The sequence below is a fragment of the Pistacia vera genome, unplaced genomic scaffold (assembly GCF_008641045.1).
Source record: "Pistacia vera cultivar Batoury unplaced genomic scaffold, PisVer_v2 Contig52, whole genome shotgun sequence".
NCBI lineage: Eukaryota > Viridiplantae > Streptophyta > Magnoliopsida > Sapindales > Anacardiaceae > Pistacia > Pistacia vera.
In genome coordinates this window covers 2130105-2151709 of record NW_022196357.1, presented here as the reverse complement: position 1 = coordinate 2151709, position 21605 = coordinate 2130105, and the positions used below count along the sequence as shown (strand labels likewise).

The 21605-nt window shown below is 37.9% G+C and overlaps 1 protein-coding gene across 1 annotated transcript; it reads left to right on the top strand.

The window, feature by feature from the left end:
* The first annotated feature begins 19570 nt into the window (after nucleotides 1–19570).
* Nucleotides 19571–21605, top strand: LOC116106561. Its single transcript, XM_031392935.1, has 2 exons — nucleotides 19571–19962; nucleotides 21294–21605. The coding sequence occupies exon 1, from the start codon at nucleotides 19608–19610 to the stop codon at nucleotides 19938–19940; it is 333 nt and encodes a 110-aa protein (XP_031248795.1). The 5' UTR covers nucleotides 19571–19607; the 3' UTR covers nucleotides 19941–19962; nucleotides 21294–21605.

Genomic DNA, 21605 nt, shown 5'->3' with positions numbered 1-21605 from the left:
ATAATCATCAGCCTAATTTGATTTTGTCCAGCAAGCCAAAACAATGAGCACTTCAGTTCTATTTTACTTATTCACCAATCCAGAACACTCTGCCACATTCATTCTGCAGCACCAACAACATGCATTCAACAGTTCACAAAAAAAAAATTCAGCTCATGCTCCAACGTAACAACACCAGTCAGCAGCTCTCAAACTCAGAACAACAACAAACATATTCATCCAAACTAGAACATTCATCCACCATTATGACTACATCAGTTAGCTGCTTAATCTTAAAAAAAACTTCAACCAGAAACATAACAAATCACTCACCCCCAGTCAAAACACCAAATCACTCACCTCTAGTCAAAACACCAACAATCAACAGTATATAAAACTTCAACCAGAAACATAACGAATCACTCACCTCCAGTCAGAACACCAACAATCAACAACATATAAAAATCAGTCAGCTACACCAGCAACCCTAACACATTTATTTATCATAAAAGAAAAAAAAAAATTCTGCTCAACCAGAAACATAACAACCACTCACCGCCAATCCAAACACCAACAATCAACAGCATAAAAAAAAATTCAGTCAGCACAAAACAAAAAAATTCTGCTCAACCAGAAACATATCAATTATTCTCCTCTAGTCAAACCAGAAACATATCAACTACTCTTCCCCAGTCAAAACACAACTAGCACCAGTATACATTTTTCAGTATAACAAAGTAATAATATCACCTCCAATCACCTTTAGCAAACTAGAACAATGAGCACTTCAGTTCTAAAAAAAACCTCAGCTCAACCAGAAATCAGCAAAATTATTCAAGTCATTTAGCAGGTATATTAGTGGGTGACTTTGAAACATCAGCAGGTGATTTTGAAAGTGAGACAGGAGCAGCTCGAATGGTGAGATTATCCCTCAAATTTTCAAACCTGGACATGGGAAGAGCTTTAGTAAATATATCAGCCTTCTGATATTCAGTAGACACATACTGAACTTTAAGTTTATTGGTTGTAACTTGTTCCCGCACATTGTGAGCATCCAACTCAATATGTTTAGTTCTTCCATGAAAAACAGGATTTGAAGCTAATGATCCTGCACTTTGGTTGTCACACCATATAATAGGAACTTCACTAATTGGGAGACCAATTTCAGTAAATAGACTGCATAGCCAAGTTATTTCAGTAGCTCCTTGAGCCAATGCTCTATACTCAGCTTCAGTGGAGGATAAAGAGACCATTTTCTGTTTTCGAGAAGTCCACTGCAGTAGATTATTACCTAGGAAAACATAACACCCACTGGTCGATCTCCTGTCATGTAGACTGCTGGCCCAATCAGCATCCGTAAAACATTCTAAATTAAATCTCTATGTTTTGCTGAAAAAGAGACCAAAACTCAAGGTGCCTTTAATGTATCGGAGCAGTCTCTTGTAGGCTTGCCAATGCATTTGGGTGGGAGCCTTCAAAAATTGACTCAATTTGTTCACTGCATAGGATATATCTGGTCTGGACAAAATCAGATACTGGAGAGCACCAATAGTGCTCCTGTATAGGGCTGGATTTTCATAGGATTCACTATCATCCAAGGAGAGTTTAGCACTAACCGAATAGGTGTAGAACATGGATTACAGTCAATCATATTGGTCTTAACCAAGAGATCCTTAGCATACTTTTCTTGACTCATATGGAGACCAAATTCATCTCGCGAAACTTCAAAACCAAGAAAATATTTTAAAGACCCTAATGTTTTCAAGGCAAACTGAGTATTCAGGTGTTGAACAGTTTCTTGAACCAATTGAGGATCATTACCGGTAAGTAGAATGTCATCCATATAGACTAACACGTACATAATGGTGTTCTTATTTTGGTAAATAAACAGGCTAGGATCAGCAATTGAGTGAACAAAACCCCATTCAAGAAATGCCTTTTTCAACTTATCAAACCAGGCCCTAGGGGCCTGTTTAAGACCATATAAAGCCTTGGTTAAACGACATACATGATGTGGAAATTTTGAGCTAGCAAACCCTTCAGGCTGAACCATATACACTTGCTCCATAAGATCACCATTTAGGAATGCATTATTAACATACACTTGCTGAATATCCCAACCATAACTCATAGCCAAACTCATGATTACTCTAATGGTAGGGGATTTTACAACAGGACTAAAGGTTTCTAGGTAATCAATCCTGGGTGTTTGCTGAAACCCTTTAGCTACCAGCCTTGCTTTAAACCTCTGAATAGTGCCATCAGGATTATGTTTAACCTTAAACACCCACTTACAACCTACAGTATGCATATCTGAAGTGGCTAGAATTAATTCCCAGGTATGGTTAGCCATCAAGGCATCAAACTCAGCTTGCATTGCAGCTTTCCAAGATGGATGAGAAAGAGCCTCTGTAATTGTAGTTGGTTCCTTAGAATCCAGATAAGAGGAGGTTACTAAAGTTGTATTGTGTGCCCTAGCTTTGGACCTAGTGATCATGAGATGAATGTTTTCTGCTGAGGACAACTGTTGTGGATAAGATAACTCAACTACCAGTGTAACAGTATCAAATGAAGTATTTGATGGAAGAGATATTGGTGAAGAGATGGGAGAAAACACTGAAGGTATGGGCTATGTTTGGGGTTGTGTTTGGTGCTCTGTTTTGGATGCAAGGAAAGGTAAAACCTGCTGTGTTTGGGGCTGTGTTTGGTGCTCTGTTTTGGATGCAGGGGAAGGTAAGATTTGCTGTGTTTGGTGCTCTATTTGGGGCTGTGTTTGGTGTTCTGTTTTGGATGCAGGGGAAGATAAAATCTAAGATATGGATTTAGGTAAGGATGTTGACTAAGAATTAGACTGACATTGTGTGGCAGGACAACCAGAGGACATAGAATTAGTGGGCTGTTTGTGAGATGAGTTTAAAGGTGGAAGAAGTACATGCCAAGCATTATAAATAGGAGAATTTGATGAGTTACTAGAAGAAGTAGGAACAATAACAGGACTGGAATGTTTAAAAGAAAAATCAAGTTCATCAAATTTAGCACTTTTGCAAATGTAGATCCTGCCAAAAACATCTAAGCATTTGTATCCTTTATGATGTAAACTATAGCCAATGAAAATGCATTTGGAAGTATGGAAATTGAATTTGTGTGAGCTATATGGCCTAAGAAAGGGATATACGGCACAACCAAACACTTTAATATCAGAATAATTGGGATTCTTATGAAACAATATCTGAAAAGGTGACTGATTAGACAACACTGGTGAAGGTAGCCTATTTGTGAGATATTTGGCAGTTTGGAAAGCATGCCACCAAAATTTGAAAGGCATACTAGCTTGGGCAAGTAAAGTCAAGCCTTGTTCTACAATTTGTCTATGTTTCCTCTCAACCCTTCCATTTTGTTAATGAGTGTGAGGGCAAGGGTGCCTAAAGTGGATTCCATGAGTTTTAAAGTAAGGTACTAGACTTCGATATTCCCCACCCCCATCAGTTTGAACACATTTGAGAGTAGTGTCAAATTGTCGTTCAACTAACTTATGAAACTGTGTAAACACTGTATAGGTTTCAAACTTAGCTTTTAATGGAAAAATCCATGTAAACCTACTGTGGTCATCTAAAAATTATATGTAGTATTTGAAACCTTCAGGTGTAGGTACTGGAGAAGGTCCCCAAAGGTCAGAGTACACTATATCAAGTGGCTTAAGAGCCTAAAAGGTAGACCTAGGATACACTATCTGGTGTAATTTACCATACTGGCAGGCTGGACAGAAGGAAACAAAATTTGTGACTGAATATGGTAGATTCAAGTCTTTAAGGATTTTAGTGAGAACTGAAATGTTAGGATGTCCTAATCTATTGTGCCACAACATAATATCAGTTTTTTGAACAGGAAATGATTCAAAAGTATGAACTTTATTGAGTACAGTTACAGCATTAGAATTGGATACATTGCTAGTCATTAATGTTTCAGTGCATGCATTATTCAAATGAGTAAACTGAGTATTACAATCTGAACTGAACATATTCGAAATAGGATCTAAAACAGACTTATTATTTGAAGTAACACTATTAAACTTAGTAAGCTGAGTAGACAAAGAAACATCAGGCTTATTAGCAAGCTTGGAATTAAAAGAGGTAGCCAAGCTTGGAGAGGAGTGAAAAGATGACTAAGCTGGAACCTGAAGTTGATACAGACCAGCCTTAAGTACCCCTTGAAGCAGAATTGTCTTGGAGGTTATGTCCTCAACCACACAACAGTTAGTATAAAACTCAACAAACACAGGATTATCCCTAGTCAACTTAGACACACTAAGCAAGTTTTTGGTAATAGTAGGTACACACAACACATTCCTAAGATGTAAAAGCTGGAAAGCAGTAGGTAAAACAGTTGAGCCAAAATGAGAAATAGATAATAACTCACCAGTACCCACTTGGAGCTGCTCACCACCAGTGTAGCTAGAGCTTGCTGTCAACTGTACAAAGTCAGAGGTCACATGGTCTGTAGCTCCAGAATCCATGTACCACGCAGCATCCTAAACAGTAGAGGGTGTAGCTATATAGTTGATTGCTGCTTGGGTAGGTAAATAGGGTTGTGATTGTGTTATAAAGGCTTGGTTCTGCCCTCCTGAGGACCTGTACTAGATGGAGAACCAATATTAGGAGTGGGTGTATGTGACACTATGGTGTGTTGAGGAAATGGATTTCTGGAGAATTGTACTGAAGATCCAAGATTAGCATTCTGTGAGTAAGTATGATGAGCTGCAGGTGAGTAGTTGTTTTGGCTAAACTCATGGGATCTGGAAAATCCAGTAGTATTAAAATTGATTTAGTTAACTTTTCAAATATCAATAATTCAATTAAATTAATTTTTTTTTGTTAACATTTCAAATATTAATTCAATTTAAATACAATAAAATTGTAATATAAGAAAAATTAGACTTATTCATTTATCAAAAAATAAAATAAGAAATTACAACAATTATTGCCTCGTTAAAAACCTCACCAAGAAAAACCCAATGGGGAGAGAAAAACTTGGTAAAGAAAAAAGAGTGCAATAATGACAATTAATTTACAAATTACATTTTACAAAACAACTGATTTGGGGGTGGTTCACTAGGACCTCCCTCATCTGTATCGTCTATATTACAAAATTGAAATGATTCTATTAAAGTATCATCGACAACCTCGTATTGATCTTGATGGCGCAACGCGTCCCAATCTCGAGACATGTGAGGACTTCAATCATTTTTGGAGAAAGTTTAGTCCTCCTTTCATTTAAAATTCTTCCACTTGCACTAAATGTTTGTTCGGATGAGACGGTTGAGACAGGAATAGCGAAAACATCCAAGGCAAGTCTTGATATACCGGAAAAATACATTTTCTGGCTCTCCAATAGTCTAAGAGATCAAAGTTGGCTCTCTGTTGTGGATCTGCTGGTAACATTTCGGGGGTTGCCAATATTGTTCAAGCTCATTACTCTGCGACTGCATGGAGGACGTATATTAGTTGTTGTTGTGGTGGTGGTGGTGGTGGTGGTGCTTTTGAAGAGGAGGTTGTGCTCTGGATTCGGGTCTTCTTTGGCCTATTCAGTGCACCCAAGAGTAGAAGTCTTCATTTGTTTCTTCTTATGCAGCTTCCCTAGTACTTTGTCTCTTGTGGGTTCCCATACCTGTTTTTAATTGGAAATATACTTCGAAAAGACTATTTTTTATCTTCCATTTTGATTGGCATATGCTTTGGTTTGTAAATTTTCACTTACATTGTCAAAACCATTTTCTAAACCTGCTAATTTAATTCTAGGATCAAATAGCACTTAACAATAAAGAAAAGGAATGGATTCCCAATATTTAAAAAAAAAAAATTTCCATTGCCTTTATTGGGGCCTTTAAAATTTCATTGTCTTTGTTTTTATAAATAACTCGAAATTTTTTATAATTGTATGTATTACCAATGGACTAGTAGGATAATACACACCAGAAAGTTGTAAAGTGAATTGGTAAAAATTTTAAGAAAAGAATGAAATATTTAGTTATCTGCCAATCATTTTCTGCCAATTAATGAGGACCTCTATTATTTGCTACAAATAAACTAATTATATTAGCATAAGGTAAACATGAATCAAACATTAAATAAGTACTATTCCATCTTATTCATCTAACAGGATGTCTAATGCAAAAGTTCTAGGAGACATATTTAATTTTATACAGGCGTCTTGAATTCAGCATTTCTTTTATTACTACTAGTAATCCAAGCTAAAGAACCCCTAATTCTATCAATATTTTCTTTAATTGTTTTCATACCACTTTTCACAATTAAATAATAATGTGACATGCACAACGTTGGTGAAAAAACTTCAAACTGTTATAAAAACGTAATTACTTTTAAAAAATATATAGTTGTAGTATTAGCATTGCATTATCTAAAGTTAAACTTATCATTTTATCAAGAACATCATGGCTTCGTTTGGTTGGATTTGGGAATACTACTTTTAGTATTCCCAAAAAAGTTAAACAGTAAAATACCAAAAAACTCACAATATTATTCAACTTTATTCAACATTTTTAAACCCCCTAAATTTGTTAATTCAATTAAATACCCCTAAATATTTTTAATGTTTTTGTTACGGCGACTCCGGCCACCCTCCGGCGGTGGTGGCCAGCTGTCCGTATTTGAGGGTGGATTGGGGGTGTTTTTGTTAACTTTTAATGTTTTATTATAAGGGGTGTTTTGTAAAAAAAAAAAAAAAAGGGAAAATTTAAAAATTAAAAAAAAAAAAAAAAAAAAACCAACCAAATAAAAATTTTTTTTTAACTTTTTTCAAAAAACTTTTCCCAAAAACACAAAATTGTAAACCAAACGGAGCCCATAATCTTCTAAAACTTCAACAATTTTATTATAAATTTGTTGACCACTATGATCCACATTCATTAATCTAAATCCTAATAAAGATTTATTTAATTTCAATTCATTATCAAAATAATGACTAGTCACACAAATATAATCTTGTTTAGCTCTATCACTCCAAATATTGGCAGTTAAAGCCACACTAACATGACAACTATGTATTTTATTTTTTAATTCTAATTTCATTTTTCCAAACAATTTTATTAAATCATTTATAGTTGCAGTTTTAGAATAACTTTTAAATCTTAGAAAAATGAATTTTTAACAAATCTTTCAAAATATTTATCTTCAGTCATATTAGTAGGTTGATCAGTTGCAGCAATATATAAAGCTAACTGTTCCCTATATACATCAAAATTATAATGTCAAGTAGTACCCATATTAGTTATTTGAGTTTGATTGCTTTCTCTATTTCCATGTTGAGCAATATGTTTATTAGCATGCCTTTTTAAAGTACTAGTACCATTACCTGAATCAGCTTTATAAATATTTCCACAATATTTGCATCTTGCTTTCTTAACTTGAACGCCATTTTCTGTCTCGTAAAACTTGTCGAAATGTGCCCAAACGTCTAATGTGTGTCTATCTTGGGATTCGACGGCAGTTGATGAACCTGCCTCAGCTTGAGATGAAGTTGGACGAGGACGACGATTACGAGGACGACTTCTAGAACCACCGGGAGCTGTTGGAATCGGGGGCATATTTTGAGGTGTATTGGATTATGAGATTGGGAAAGCGGGATTATTTGAATCTCCCCGTGCATTTATATTAGTAAAATCAACAGGACCAGGACTAGGATAGTGGTTTTCTTCATCATTGAAATTGATGGGAGAGAAATATCTATCCATTGTAGTTGAAAAAAAAAATTGATGTAGAAGAAATAAAAATTAAAGAAAGAGAATTGGAATATGGAAATTGGAATTTTGAAAATTGGAAATATAAATTAAAAATTGCAAAAACTAATAAAAATTAATCCATTGTAGTTGAAAAAAAAAATTGATGTAGAAGAAATAAAAATTAAAGAAAGAGAATTGGAATATGGAAATTGGAATTTGGAAAATTGGAAATATGAATTGAAAATTGCAAAAACTAATAAAAATTAAAATACGAGCAAATTGATAACAAAGAGATTAAGAGAATAAATGAATAATTGAGAGATTAGAGATTAGAAAATATAAGAGAATGAGAGAATTTGAGTTGTGAGAAAAATTGGAGAGTTTAGGGCCAATTTATAGAAAAAAAAAGGGGAAAGAAAATGACGAAAAAGACCCCTCCAACGGCTATATTTCAAGGGTAAAGGGGTAATTTGAAAAAACAAATAAAATTTTCAATTTTATTTTTATTTTTTTCGGCTGCTGTTGCCAACCGGTGGGTCAACCCGACGGGTTGGCCGTTGGTGTAATAGCCAACCCGTCGAGTTGACAACAGCCAATCCACGGTCAACTCGACGGGTTGGCGATCCTTTCTTTAGAAAGGACAAAACAGCAACTTGCGGGTCGTCGGGTTGCCATTTTGCAACTCGGCCTGCCCGGGGGTTGCTGGTGGGTTGGGTTCAACCCGGCCCGCCTTATTGGTGGTTCGAGTTGAACCCTCTTCATTGCGGGCTGGGTTAGGGTTGACCTGCCTAACTCGACCCATTTGTTCCACCTCTAGATGCATCTATATATGTGTCTATAGGTCTTAACCCAACATAACGTATTTTGAGCCTAAAGCGTAGAAACAGAACCGTGAGGCTAGATAATATCATGTTGGGCCATTTATAATGCTTGGTTATATATACTTTGATTCATAAAGTCGTAAATCTAGTTGCCTCCTGAGGTTTTCTTTTTAAAGTTTAATCACTTGGATGTTAAACATCACTCCTTTCGACACAAAGCTAAATATAGTACTAATTTTATACCTTTATTTCTAACATTGAATTTTTAAGGTGAAACAAAAGAGTGGGGTTATTTGTAGGCTGAACCACATTCTCCTATCGGAAGTTTGCTTTAAAGACAATTTTATAATCAAAAGGTTTTAAAATGGTAATTACTCACATTTCGTTAATATTTATCCATTAAGTTTAATTAAAGAAGGATATGATAATTAATTAAGAAAGAAACAAAGGTTAATTATGTCATTTTATCCTCATATATATAAAACCCTACTCCCGTCTTCTCATCACCACTACTGGCGCCACCACCGGCCGTTTGCTGCGGGTTCTTGCCGGATTTCACCCCAGAATCGACAGAAAAAGCCACCCTAACCCCGATCACACACTTACCCAGCCTTACCGACCTTCTTTTGACCGGACTTTTACCTTCCCGCAACCCACAAACAACCTTCCTCCACCGCGCTTCCACCGTATTCAGGCCAAATTGACCTGGATCCGGCGTCGTTGAGTTCCCCCACCGCCATCAACAGACTCCTCACAACCCTCTTAACGATTCCACCTCCAACCGCCGGCCATCGTGCATGGTTGACTCGCACGATTCCAGCCTTTTTTGGGCTGATCATGGTATTGAAAACCCCAACCACTACTACCCTTTGGTTCACCGGCTTCCCTCCTACAAAACCCCTAACCTTCCCGACCTCGGCAGCCTATTGTCCGCCGTCCGCCGGTCAACCTAGGGTTTGTTGCATTTTTTTTTTTTTCAAATTGGTCTTTGAGGATTGTCATTTGCTGAAATTGAAGTTTGGGGTTTGTTTAAGGGATTAATTGAAGTGCTTTTGTGATTGAATTTGGCTGGAAAACCCAACCATTCACCGCCGATCATTCTCCCAGCCCAGCTACCCACCAAATGTTCGTGAAAAGTCCCCAGCCATCTCCTTGTGCGCGCATTGCAGCCCTCAATTCTGGCCACCACCTGTTTGCTTTTTCGCCCCAACCAGCTCCTTGTGCACGACCCCCAACTTGTGCACTATTTCTGCGCACGTGCCCCACAAGCCTATGTGGCATAATCGCACCTAGCGGGATGTGACTATGGCCAAATAAGATTTCGACGAGGGAAGCGTATTTTCGTCTTTACAGTTACCGCCATGTCACGTAACAAGTTTGCTTAACGGATCTTAACGGTGAGTGGGTGATTGTCATTTTGAAACTTTTTGGGTACGAAATTGTCTTCTAAGGCAAACTTTGGTTGGGAGGATGTCATTCTTATTTGTGACTAAAGGCACATTTTTCTCTTTTGTGGTTTCTTCTACTGGATTAACGTAAACCCACTTATGTGTGACTTGATCGAGTTGTTTTAAGTAAAATCAGTGGCTCTGGTGGTGAGTGAAATGTTTAGAAGGGACCTCTTAAAAATTTGTATACTAGATGTAGTTTGTGTTAGTTTTTAAACTTTAGTGGTTTTATTGATTTTTGGATGACTAAGGAGTGTTTATTTATTTACCAATCCATGAAACGTTTTGGATACAGATCATATGATTGTGATATAACTAATTTGCTTTTTTCTAATGCATAATCCCACTTGTGTGTGTTAAACAAGTTTTTCAACTGAATTCCATGGCTTTGGTGGTAGCTGAATCAAATGTGAAATATTTGTACTTTTTTAGGTGGTTTGTGTTAGTTTTTAACTTTTAAGGGTTTTATTGTTTTTGAGATAATTATGAGGGTCTTTTTTAACTATCCATGGATAGTCATTTGTGGAGACTTTTGAATTTAGATCATATGATTTGTTGGGAGTTACAGATCGTTAAATAAACCTTATGAAATGTTTGTACTTTCAACTTTCTAGGGTGGATTTTGTTGTTTTAAAACTTTGGGGATTATATTGGATAAGTTATTTAGAGGGTTTGTTGTACTCAACATGGATAGCTATTCCTGCACCCTTCTGGATAGATGATATGATGATGAACAAACTGCTTGAATTGGCAATTGACTGTTTAAACTAGTTTATAAACCTTGGATTGTCCCAACTAAGTAAACGAGTGAAGGATGTTCATGTAAAGCTTAAAAGCAAATCCACAAGGTTTAGGAACTCTACTGTGATTAACAAAGCACAAAATAACTAATTTCCTTGGATTGTAATACAAAGCACAAAATAACGTATTTTCATAAACTAATGCTATCGGGGTCTTTATACCTTAAGCCTAGGCTCAAAACTCCATTTTCCTTATTGCTTACAAATTTGAGATACAAATAAAAATCACACAGATAATTCCAAGTTGTATACCGCTTCAATTATAATTCATAAAGAAAATATGAAAGCATGTACACATATGAAGAAAGAAAAAATCTCTAATATTACAAAATTTGAGCAATAAATTAAAGTCATTCTTTGATGGTTAAGAATAGGATATTAAGAAAGTGTAGTATCTAATGTTATGCAAAGAATAAGAATCAGTGCAAATTAATAAATGGTAACAACATGGAAGTTCAATTCACCAATTATGATGCCTATACTTGGCAAGTAACTGATAGGCCCCTATCAATAAGGTTTATCAATACAAGGGGAACAAGGACAGAAGGATGTGAGACGTGTGAATCAATAGTAAAGGTGGTCTCTAAAAGTTTTTATGCCAGTATGATTCAATTAGAGGAAATGCAAGTGGTAGTATAGTACGTGGCAGGAATATGGGTAAAGGTCACTAGTATATTAAGGCAATTAGAATAAGGAATATACAGATCATATTTTTCTCTAAAGGGGTTGTCAATGGAGCCCCCTAGCTCCTCAAATTGCTAGGACTTTCCTTTCTTGTTTTCTTTGTTTGCATTAAGTCTGATTGTAGCTCATCAAAACTGTTCAATCTTCAATCAATATATTGTTGGTTTACATAGTTGCTCTTGATTTTGTGGATGTGTTGTGTGTATTTTTGATTGAGTTTGCTGGGGTCCCATCAAATTGGTATCAGAGCTACTGTCTTGGGTAATCATAAAAGCAAAAATGGAACAGAGAGTTAACAGAATTGAGAAGGAGATGGGAAACATGAAAGAGGAAATGGGGAGCATCAAGGGTTACCTCCTTGAGCTTCGAGAATGGACAAGGAGTAGAGATGAGAAAGACGAAAGTAAAAGCACGAATAAGGTAAGAAGTGACACACCGGAAGGATCAAATACCCTAGATCGACTGAAAGGAATCGAAACAGTAAAGAAGATCGCAAAGGAAGAAAATTGGAATTACCTGTGTTCAATGGAGAAGAATCCGAAGATCCACTAGGATGGACTTTCAGAGCTGAAAGATATTTCCATATGAACAAATTCCAGGAAGAAGAGAAGGTGGATGCAGCTGCTGTTTGCATGGAGGGACGCGCGTTGAACTGGTATTAGTGGGTTGACACTTGAGCACCGATTCTCTCGTGGAGCTCCTTCAAGTCAGCGCTAGTCGAACGTTTCAGACCATTTCACCAAGGGACAACTTACGAGGCTCTGGTAGTGTTAAGACAGTCAGGAACTGTGACTGAGTTCAAAGAACAATTTGAGGCAATGTTAGCTCCCTTGCATGAGGTAGGAGAAGACCTCCTCATGGGAATTTTTTCAAATGGGCTGAAGGAGGAATTGAGGGCTGAATTGAGATTGTGCAGGCCCAAAACATTAATGGAATTAATTGAGCAGGCCCATTGTATTGAAGAAAGAAATTGGGTTTTAGAAAAGATCAAGCCCAAATTTAATAGAACCCATATAACCCAAACCCATAATCAGACCCAAAAACCAGATTATTACCAATGGGTGTCTTCAAATTCAGATCTAAGCCAAACAAATGGGTGGAACACAGCGATGAAAAACGCAGAAACCTTGCATAGGGTGAGGTCGTAAAACCGAAGCTGGGAAAGGGGAAGAAAACCTATGGAGGGAGGAACCACGCCGGCCAAAAATGATGGGTTCCGATAGTTAACGGAGGCCGACATCCAGTATAAACGTGAGAGAGGATTGTGTTTTCGTTGTGATGAGAAATTTGGGCCTAACCATCTATGTAGAAACAAATCTCTTCAAGTTTTGTTGATGTTGGATGAAGAAGAAGATACTGAGAAAGAAGAAGTAACGCTGGAAGCCGACGATGAACCAACCTCAGAAGGTAGTCCTCTTGCTCTGTCTATGAATTCAATCGTGGGGATGACCTCAGACAAGACTCTTAAGCTTAAAGGATTATTAGGGACAGAAGAGGTAATTGTGCTTGTTGACAGTGGGGCTTCCCTTAATTTTATTTCACATGACTTAGTGCACAGGCTGGGATTGAGTGTGGAGAAGGGGAAGGCTTTTGGATTCATGGTTGGAAATGGATTCACAATTAGAGGGGAGGGAATTTGCAAAAAAATTGGGTTAAAAATCCAAGGGATAGAGATAGAACAAGATTTTTTTGATAGAACAAGATTTTTTTTTCCCTTTGAATTAGGTGGAGCTGATGTGGTGTTGGGGGTTGCGTGGTTGAGCACTCTAGGAGATATGTGTGCTAACTGGAAAAACTTGACTATGGCTTTTGCCAGAGAAGGAAGGAAGGTCACGTTGAGGGGAGATCCTTCGTTACTCAAAACCGTGGTATCACTCAAAGCCATGCTGAAGTCTGTACATAACACAGAGGTTGGTTATGTAGTTGAATTATGCTCCATTGAGAGCAAAAATGTTAATGAAGTGGAACAAATCGATGTTGGAGTCTCGGTGGTGGTGGGAGAGTTCAGCCAAGTCTTTAACCCACCTACCAACCTACCTCCCAAAAGACCCACAGGCCATGCCATAATCCTTCAGGATGGGGCTAAACCTCCTAACATACGTCCCTATAAGTACCCTTATGTCCAGAAGAATGAAATTGAGAGATTGGTTGGGGAAATGTTGATAGTAGGAATAATACAGTCTAGCACAAGTCATTTTTCCATCCCATCTTACTAGTGAAAAAGAAAGACGAGAGGTAGCGCTTTTGTGTGGACTACCGCGCCTTAAATAGCCTCACTATACCGGATAAGTTTCCCATTCCCTCAATCAAAGAATTGTTAGATGAACTGGCAGGTGCAACGATCTTTACTAAATTGGATTTGAAATTCGGGTACCATCAGATCAGAGTCAAAGAGGAGGACATAGCTAAGACTGCTTTTCGGACTCATGAAGGGCACTATGAGTTCCTAGTTATGCCCTTCAAATTAACAAATGCCCTATCCACTTTCCAGGCCTTAATGAACACCATCTTCAAGCTAGTTTTAAGGAAGTTTGTCCTGGTTTTCTTTGATGATATACTTATTTACAATTCAGATTCACACTCCCATTTGGAACATCTTCGACAAGTTTTTCAGATTCTTAAGGCAAATGAGTTAGTTGTCAACCGCTAGAAGTGTTTATTTGCACAACAAAAACTTGAATACTTAAGCCACCTGATTTCAGCCAAAGGGGTGGAAGCTGATCCGCAAAAGATTGCCTCAATGTTGTCTTGGCCAACGCCCCGCACCATAAAAGGATTGAGGGGATTCTTGGGGCTAACGGGCTACTACCATCGTTTTGTCAAGGGATATGGAATGATCGCACAACCGTTAACACAACTTCTTCGGAAAGATTTCTTTTACATGGGATGAGTCCGCTCAAAGAGCCTTTGAATCCCTCAAAACAGCAATGACAACAGTTCTGGTACTAGCTATGCCTGATTTTGATTGACCCTTCGAAGTTCATACCGATGCCTCGGGGCAAGGAATGTGGGCTGTTTTGGTCCAAAGATCATGCCCAATTGCCTACCTTAGTAAAGCTTTTTCTTGTTAATCAAAACAGAAATCGGTGTATGAACGGGAGCTCATGGTTATAGTGTTCGCTGTCCACAAATGGAGTCACTATCTCATTAGGTGCAAGTTCATTATTCGGACGGATCAGTGTAGCCTTAAGTTCTTGACTGACCAGCGAGTAAAGACTCCCGAACAGCAAAAGTGGATTTCAAAAATGATGGGGCTTTCTTTCGAAATTCACTACCAACCAGGATCTTCCAACCAAGTGGCGGATACACTATCTTGTAGAGAGGAGGTAAGTGAGCTAGCTGCCATGACTGTGGCCTCTTTTTCAGACTTTGATGAATTAGCTTCTGAAGCTCAACAGGAACTAAAGCTACAAACCATTATACAGGATCTATTGTTCGACCCCACCAGCAGACCCCACTACCATCTCCGAAAAGGCTGTCTGCTTTACAAAAATAGAATTGTTATTCGAAAATTCTCCAAGTTCATCCCCAAGCTGCATGAGGAGTTTCATGGCAGCCCTAAGTGGCGGGCATTCAGGTTTCTTTCGCACATGTAAAAGAGTGGCTAGCCTTGTTTTTTGGGAAGGAATCAAGAGGGATGTTCAAGAATTTGTGAAGAGATGCACTGTTTGCCAACTCAATAAACATTCAACCCTTAAACCAACAGGCCTTCTCCAACCCTTACCCATTCCCACTCAGGTATTTGAGGATATTAGCATGGATTTCATTGGAGGGCTACCTAAGTTTTCGAGGCACGATACTATTCTTGTAGTGGTCAATAGACTCACCAAATATAGCCGCTTCATCCATCTTTGCCATCCCTATAATGCTAAAAAGGTGGCTGCTATTTTTCTATTTGAAATTGTAAGGCTCCATGGTTTTCCGAAATCGATTGTTTCTGATAGAGACATGATCTTCATTAGCCAATTTTGGCAAGAACTCTTCAAGGCTTTGGGTACTACGCTGAAATTCAGTTCCGCCTACTACCCATAAATAGATGGCCAAACAGAGGTAGTGAATAGATGTGTGGAGGCCTACTTGCAGTGCTTTTGTAGCTCTAAACCCAAGCACTGGTCCCGTTGGCTTTCTTGGGTAGAATTTTGGTACAATACGACGTACCACAGTTCCACACGAATGACCCCTTTTAAGGCTCTCTACGGCAGGGATCCTCCTACTCTACTCAAGTTCACAAATTGCCCATCAGCGGTAAAGGAAGTGAATCACCAGATGTTTGAGCGTAACTCCATCTTGGAGGAGCTTAAACATAATTTATCCGTCGCACAAGGGCATATGAAAGAGAGTGCAGATGTACACCACCGCGATGTGACTTTCCAACTTGGGGATCATGTGTTTTTGAAGCTCCAGCCCTATAGGTTTAAGTCCTTGGCCACGAAACAAAATGAGAAGCTTAGTCCCCGTTTTTATAGCCCTTTTCTCATCGTAGAACGAATTGGACAGGTTGCCTATAGGCTGGATTTGCCTTCTTCTGCTCGCATTCACTCGGTTTTCCATGTGTCTCAACTCAAGGGTAGCCTGCATGACTCCGTTCCCATCCAGCCGCTTCCCCGTGGCCTCACCGAGGACTTGGAACTCACTGTCCAGCCCGAATCTGTTCTAGCGGTCCGCTCTCTAATGGATGGTACCAAAGAGGTGCTTATAAAATGGCAGACCTTGACCTTGTTTGAAGCTACTTGAGAAGCCTGTGACCTCATCAACCTCTAGTTTCCTCTTTTCCATCTTGAGGACAAGGTGGCTCTTCAAAGAGAGATGAGGAGGGGGGGGGGGGGGGGGGGGAGGGGGGGGGGGGTTGGGGGGGGGGGGGGGGGGGGGGGTTGGTGTTGATAGGCCCCTTATCATAAAGGTTTATCAATACAAGGGGAACAAGGGCAGAAGGGGTGAACGTGTGAATCACATAAAGGTGGTCTCTAAAAGTTGTTATGCCAGTAATTCAGTTAGAGGAAATGCAAGTGGCATAGAGTACGTGGAGGAATATGGGTAAAGGTCACTAGTATTTAAGGCAGTTAGAATGAATATACAGATCATATTTCCTCTAAAAGGGTTTCAATGGAGGCCCCTAGCTCCTCGATTGCTAGGACTTTCCTTTCTTGTTTTCTTTTTTGTTAGCAAGTCTGATTGTACTCATCAAACTGTTCAATCTTCAATCAATATTTTGTTGGTTTACATATTGCTCTTGATTTTGTGGATGTGTTGTGTGTATTTTGATTGAGTTTGCTGGGGTCCCATCAGTAACCAAATCAAATGCTTAACCATAGTCAACATACTCCCCACACCACTCATGGTCCTCAGCAGCCAGTTGGAAGTAGGTCAACCAACTGTAATGAAAGCGTGACTATCAATAGAATAATAAGATGAAACAAATGCTGTATATAGTGTAAATCTTGTGACCCCATACACTGGCAAACATATATAAACTTCAATGAATGGAAGAAACCTGCCATTGCCATCTGTGGATTGCCCCTGGGTACCCACATCAGGTGGAATTCTGGGTTATAATAAAAAAACCAATGGATCCCCAAATACTGAGAGTACTTGTCCATCCTCTTCTCAAATGGGATGTTTGTCTATTCCATTTCACAGTATATAAAAATTTCCTTCTACTGCTTGGTCCTCGGTAAGATCAGCAAGGATATTGGGTCAACGCGGACATTGATTTCAATCACACGGTCCTTGTAACCGATATCAAAGTGAAATGCTTGAAAAGCAATATTTGCACTCGCTGGTTTCTTTCCCTTCCTGGTTGACCTTCCCTATGAAACCCCAAATGGGTAAGTCATCATAGTACATCTGGAATAGTAATCCTTCTTGACAGCAGATCGAAACCGCGCCGCTTCCTCCTTCATGAACTTTTTCTTCCACAAAATTCAGAATCTTTATCACGTAAGAAGTCAAGCTGGTAGGGAGCACTGACTAATCGATTCCCATTCAACGCTTACCAAAAGCTTCCTTCTTCTCTTTCAGAGAGCTGCAAAAGGTATGGTAAAACCAAAATTTCCATAACAAAAATCTCACATATACATCAAAGAAAAACTCCAGATAAATAACTGCAAACCTGCAACAAAAGGAAGATTAAAATAGCGTAGGTTTCACTGCAGCCAAAAAAACAAAACACATTAAACCTATAATGCTTCACCTTTAAAGTTTAAACTTCAAATGAATCTCCAAGAAAAAGTCCCTTTATCGTGCAGAGCTAAAGAATGACGAAGCATCACACAACATCATTGATCTGCAAAATGAATCTAACATAGACACAAATCCAGTAACATCACCCGGTTTTTAAATAGTTAATCTTCAAATTATCCGATCATTTCGCCTATTATAAATAAATAAATTTCTTTAACTGATCATATAAAAAATCAGTTCAACATATAACGTGCACAAACAACTTGATTTAACGACTTTGACGGTACGTTTATTAACATACCATACTCAAGATTTAAAGAAGATTCAAGAAGATTGAGAAAGGAAACTAAGGTTCATGTTTAAGATTAGCAAAGAAAAAGAGAGTAAATTAAATAATACACAACTAAGCAAAAGTATTAAACTACCCTTAAGAATAAGTAAAAGTACATATAAATCCTAACACTGTTTACTAACACAAACTATTTCATGTAAATACAAAACAACCCTTAAGCACCTTCTCCTAGACACTAAATATTTTTCAATTTTTCCAAAAATTGTTTGTTTACAAATTTTCTCCTAGTCTCCTCACGACAACCGCCCTTTCATCAACTAAACACCCCGCTTAGATGCTTCACACCGAAATCATATGAAAAACTTCGTGAAATTGAGATCAAATCCTTAGAAATCACATCTGAAACCACGGCCATGTTCTAGTGTTGCATTTTTATATGCTTTCTTTGATTGATGCTATTCTGATCAGCCTTGGCCAATGTTAAACTTATCAAAAAAAAAAAATTTACCTTTGGTTGGATCAAGAAAATTTCAGTACCTTGAGATCTTTGGCACGTCATATTATCAAATTATCCCATCACACTGCTTCACATATCCTCATTGGAGAATTCTAACAATCTTATGGCATCAGAAACCTTAAACAGGCTCTGAATGATTAGAACATAAATAAGCAATCGACTTTGAAAAATAGGAAAAAGATTAAAAAGATAGAAACTCTAAAATTATATAAAAAATTATACCATATTCAAAGATACCCAAAGTATATTTCCGCATTCAAGAAAGAAGAATTCTCCTGATGTACAACAAGACGAGATGATGAGATTCCTATACTACCTTATAAAAAAAACAAGGAACAAATCCCTAAAATACATGATACATTTAAATTTACATTCTTGATAATGAAAAACTGAAATATAACTTCATATCGAAAGGAAAATCATACTTCATACATCACTAACAACATGAATTTAATTTGAATGTAAACAGATTGAGCGAGCTGATATGTGTTGAAATTTCTAAGGCTATGATTGCCATGTGTGCCTCAGATGCAGAAGGGCATGTCCCAAGATTTACTTCAAGCAAATGAGCAATGAAGTCAATAAAGCCCTGGTCCCCCATCATCAATCAACCACAAATTGCAAAAATAAGAGTTTAATTATATTAGAGGGATCAGAATTCAGGTGAGCAATAAAAAATTAAAATAAGCAAAAAACACTTAAAAAGACAATAAAGGGGTATATGTCAACATATGATCGAAGGATGCTACATATAAACATACCAAATCAGCCTATGGGTACTCATAAAGGTCAAGACAAAAAGATCAAATCATAGGCTGCAAACCCCTTTGACGCATCAATTCCAACAACCCATTAGCTTCCTCTATTTTCCCCTCCTTGCAAAGCCCATTTATCATTGTACTAAACATTACCACATTAGGTCCCAAACCTCTTTGAATCATAATTTCCAACAACCCATTAGCTTCCTCCGCCTTCCCCTCCTTCCAAAGCCCGCTTATCATTGTAGTAAACGTTAACACATTAGGCTGCATACCTCTTTGATTCATCAATTCCAACAACCCCTTAGCTCACTTGTAAAACCCCTCCCTAGCCGGGTATTTCCTAAGNAGCTAAAAGGAAGGGAAAGTGAAATTCGGTTGCAGAAGGAAAGAATGTCAGATCCGTACGGGAGAGTGAAGGGAGGGAGGCTGAGCTTCAAAGACGGAAGTCTCGCCACTCGCAAATCCATCGAGAAGAAGAAAAAGAAGAAGAAGCACAAGAAAGATGATGAATCTCAGCCGTCCACCGCCGTCGATGGGTCTGATAACACAAACAACGAGGCAGGACAAACCTACACTATCGACGCTGCTAAAAACATGAAGTACGACGAGCTCTTCCCCGTCGAGACCAAAAAGTTCGGTTACGATCCTAAAGCCAACGTTAAAACCGTCGAAGACGCTCTCGATGATCGCGTCAAGAAGAAGGCTGATCGTTACTGTAAATGAAACGAAACGAAACTCGCTCTCTGTATGTTCTAAAACAACACTGTTTTTGTATTTTAAGCGTTTTATTCTTATAAAGTATTTTTAACCTAGAAGTTCTAATCTATGAATTTTAGTTTATGCTTACTTGCGAGCTTGAAAGAAGTGAAGAGAAACTAATTTTTGAGAATCTTGTTGTTTCTCTGTTTTTTAGCTTTTCAGTGCTTCAAATTTTAGGGCTTTGTATAGAACTGCAATGTTTGAGTTTCTATCTGTTGTGAGCTTCTCAATTTGCATATTACCGCACTGTGTCAGTTCTTGTTTAAAGAATTTCTGAAATTTGAAGAATTAGGTGATGTTCCGAAAGGTTAGTGCATTGGAAATTGGGGTTTAGGCATCGTTGAATCAGTTCTGATTTCAATTTTCTAGCCTCTTCCTGCATTAGAATTTCGTTATGGTCTTGTTCCCAACGGGCAGATAATTCTGTGACTTTAATTTACTTTCATAGGTTGCTGACTAGCATTAAAGTTTTGACCTCTTCAAAATACTTTACCAACTTAGCTGACATACTTGATATCTCAATCACAGCCAGTACATCTCTAGCCATACTGCTAGGGGGACTTTAAAGAGATGCTTTATGGATTGTAGAAAAAATGAAGATAAGTAATTGGGGGTAGGTTTTAACTCTTTACTACAAGTTGGTGCTGGTGGGTGTCAGGTGTCCCCATGAAGTTTGTTGCAGTATTAGTCATGGTTGGGAAGATTATCCTAAGTCATAGACTTCCAATGTTTGAAATAGGACTGGCTTGTAATTTTAGAAATTTCTGAATCAGTATACAAGGGAGATGTAGTTAACATTGTTGGGTACATCTAATGGTGTGCAGTTTCAGAAATTATTTTCTGAAGCAGCATATAAGGTAACTCATTTTGAAACTTTGTCAGTGCATTACTAGCTTGTCTTAAAGTTTGGTTACTTATAGTAACTTTTTGAATTTATTGAGTTGTGATATTGTGCTTGACTTCATGGGTTGTACGACTATTGGAGTTATGGGAAAATGAAGAAATGTCTAGAGCGTATTATTTGCTTAATGTGGACTATATTCCAAGGAACTCAGAAAGCATGTGTTGGTAAATATCATGATATTGCCATATTATCCAATATCATTCAACTCAGAGGCTTTCATGTGGATGAAAGAGATTTGCCTTACATGGTTTAGACTAGTGTTAAATTGGCTCTAAGTTTTGGTCTTTAAGAGTAATAAGTGGTGTCCATCTCTGTGGAGGGGGTTCTCATTTTTTCTGAAGCTAGTCTTTATATACCTATTTGTGCTGATTAGAATCATGGATGACTGAATTTCATTTTTTCTTCTGATGTAGGAGCATCCATCCCTAGGAGGAAACAGTCTGTTGGAATTATGGAAGTACTTGATTCTATTACTTTCATTTTCTTTTACCCGTAATTACTTTGTCTTCGATATGGGTATTTTACCAATTTGTCAAATCTTGAACATGGTTTTCTTTAGGCTGCTATTTGGATATCTTTGTGATGGCTGATGTCGTACTTTAATGGTTGTTATGTTGTATCTTGGCCATCGAAATCAATTTTAGAAGTATACACATTAAGTAGGATTATGTTGGGCTTGATAGGTTGCTTATATTTGGATTATACTTAATAAAAAATCCTTGAAA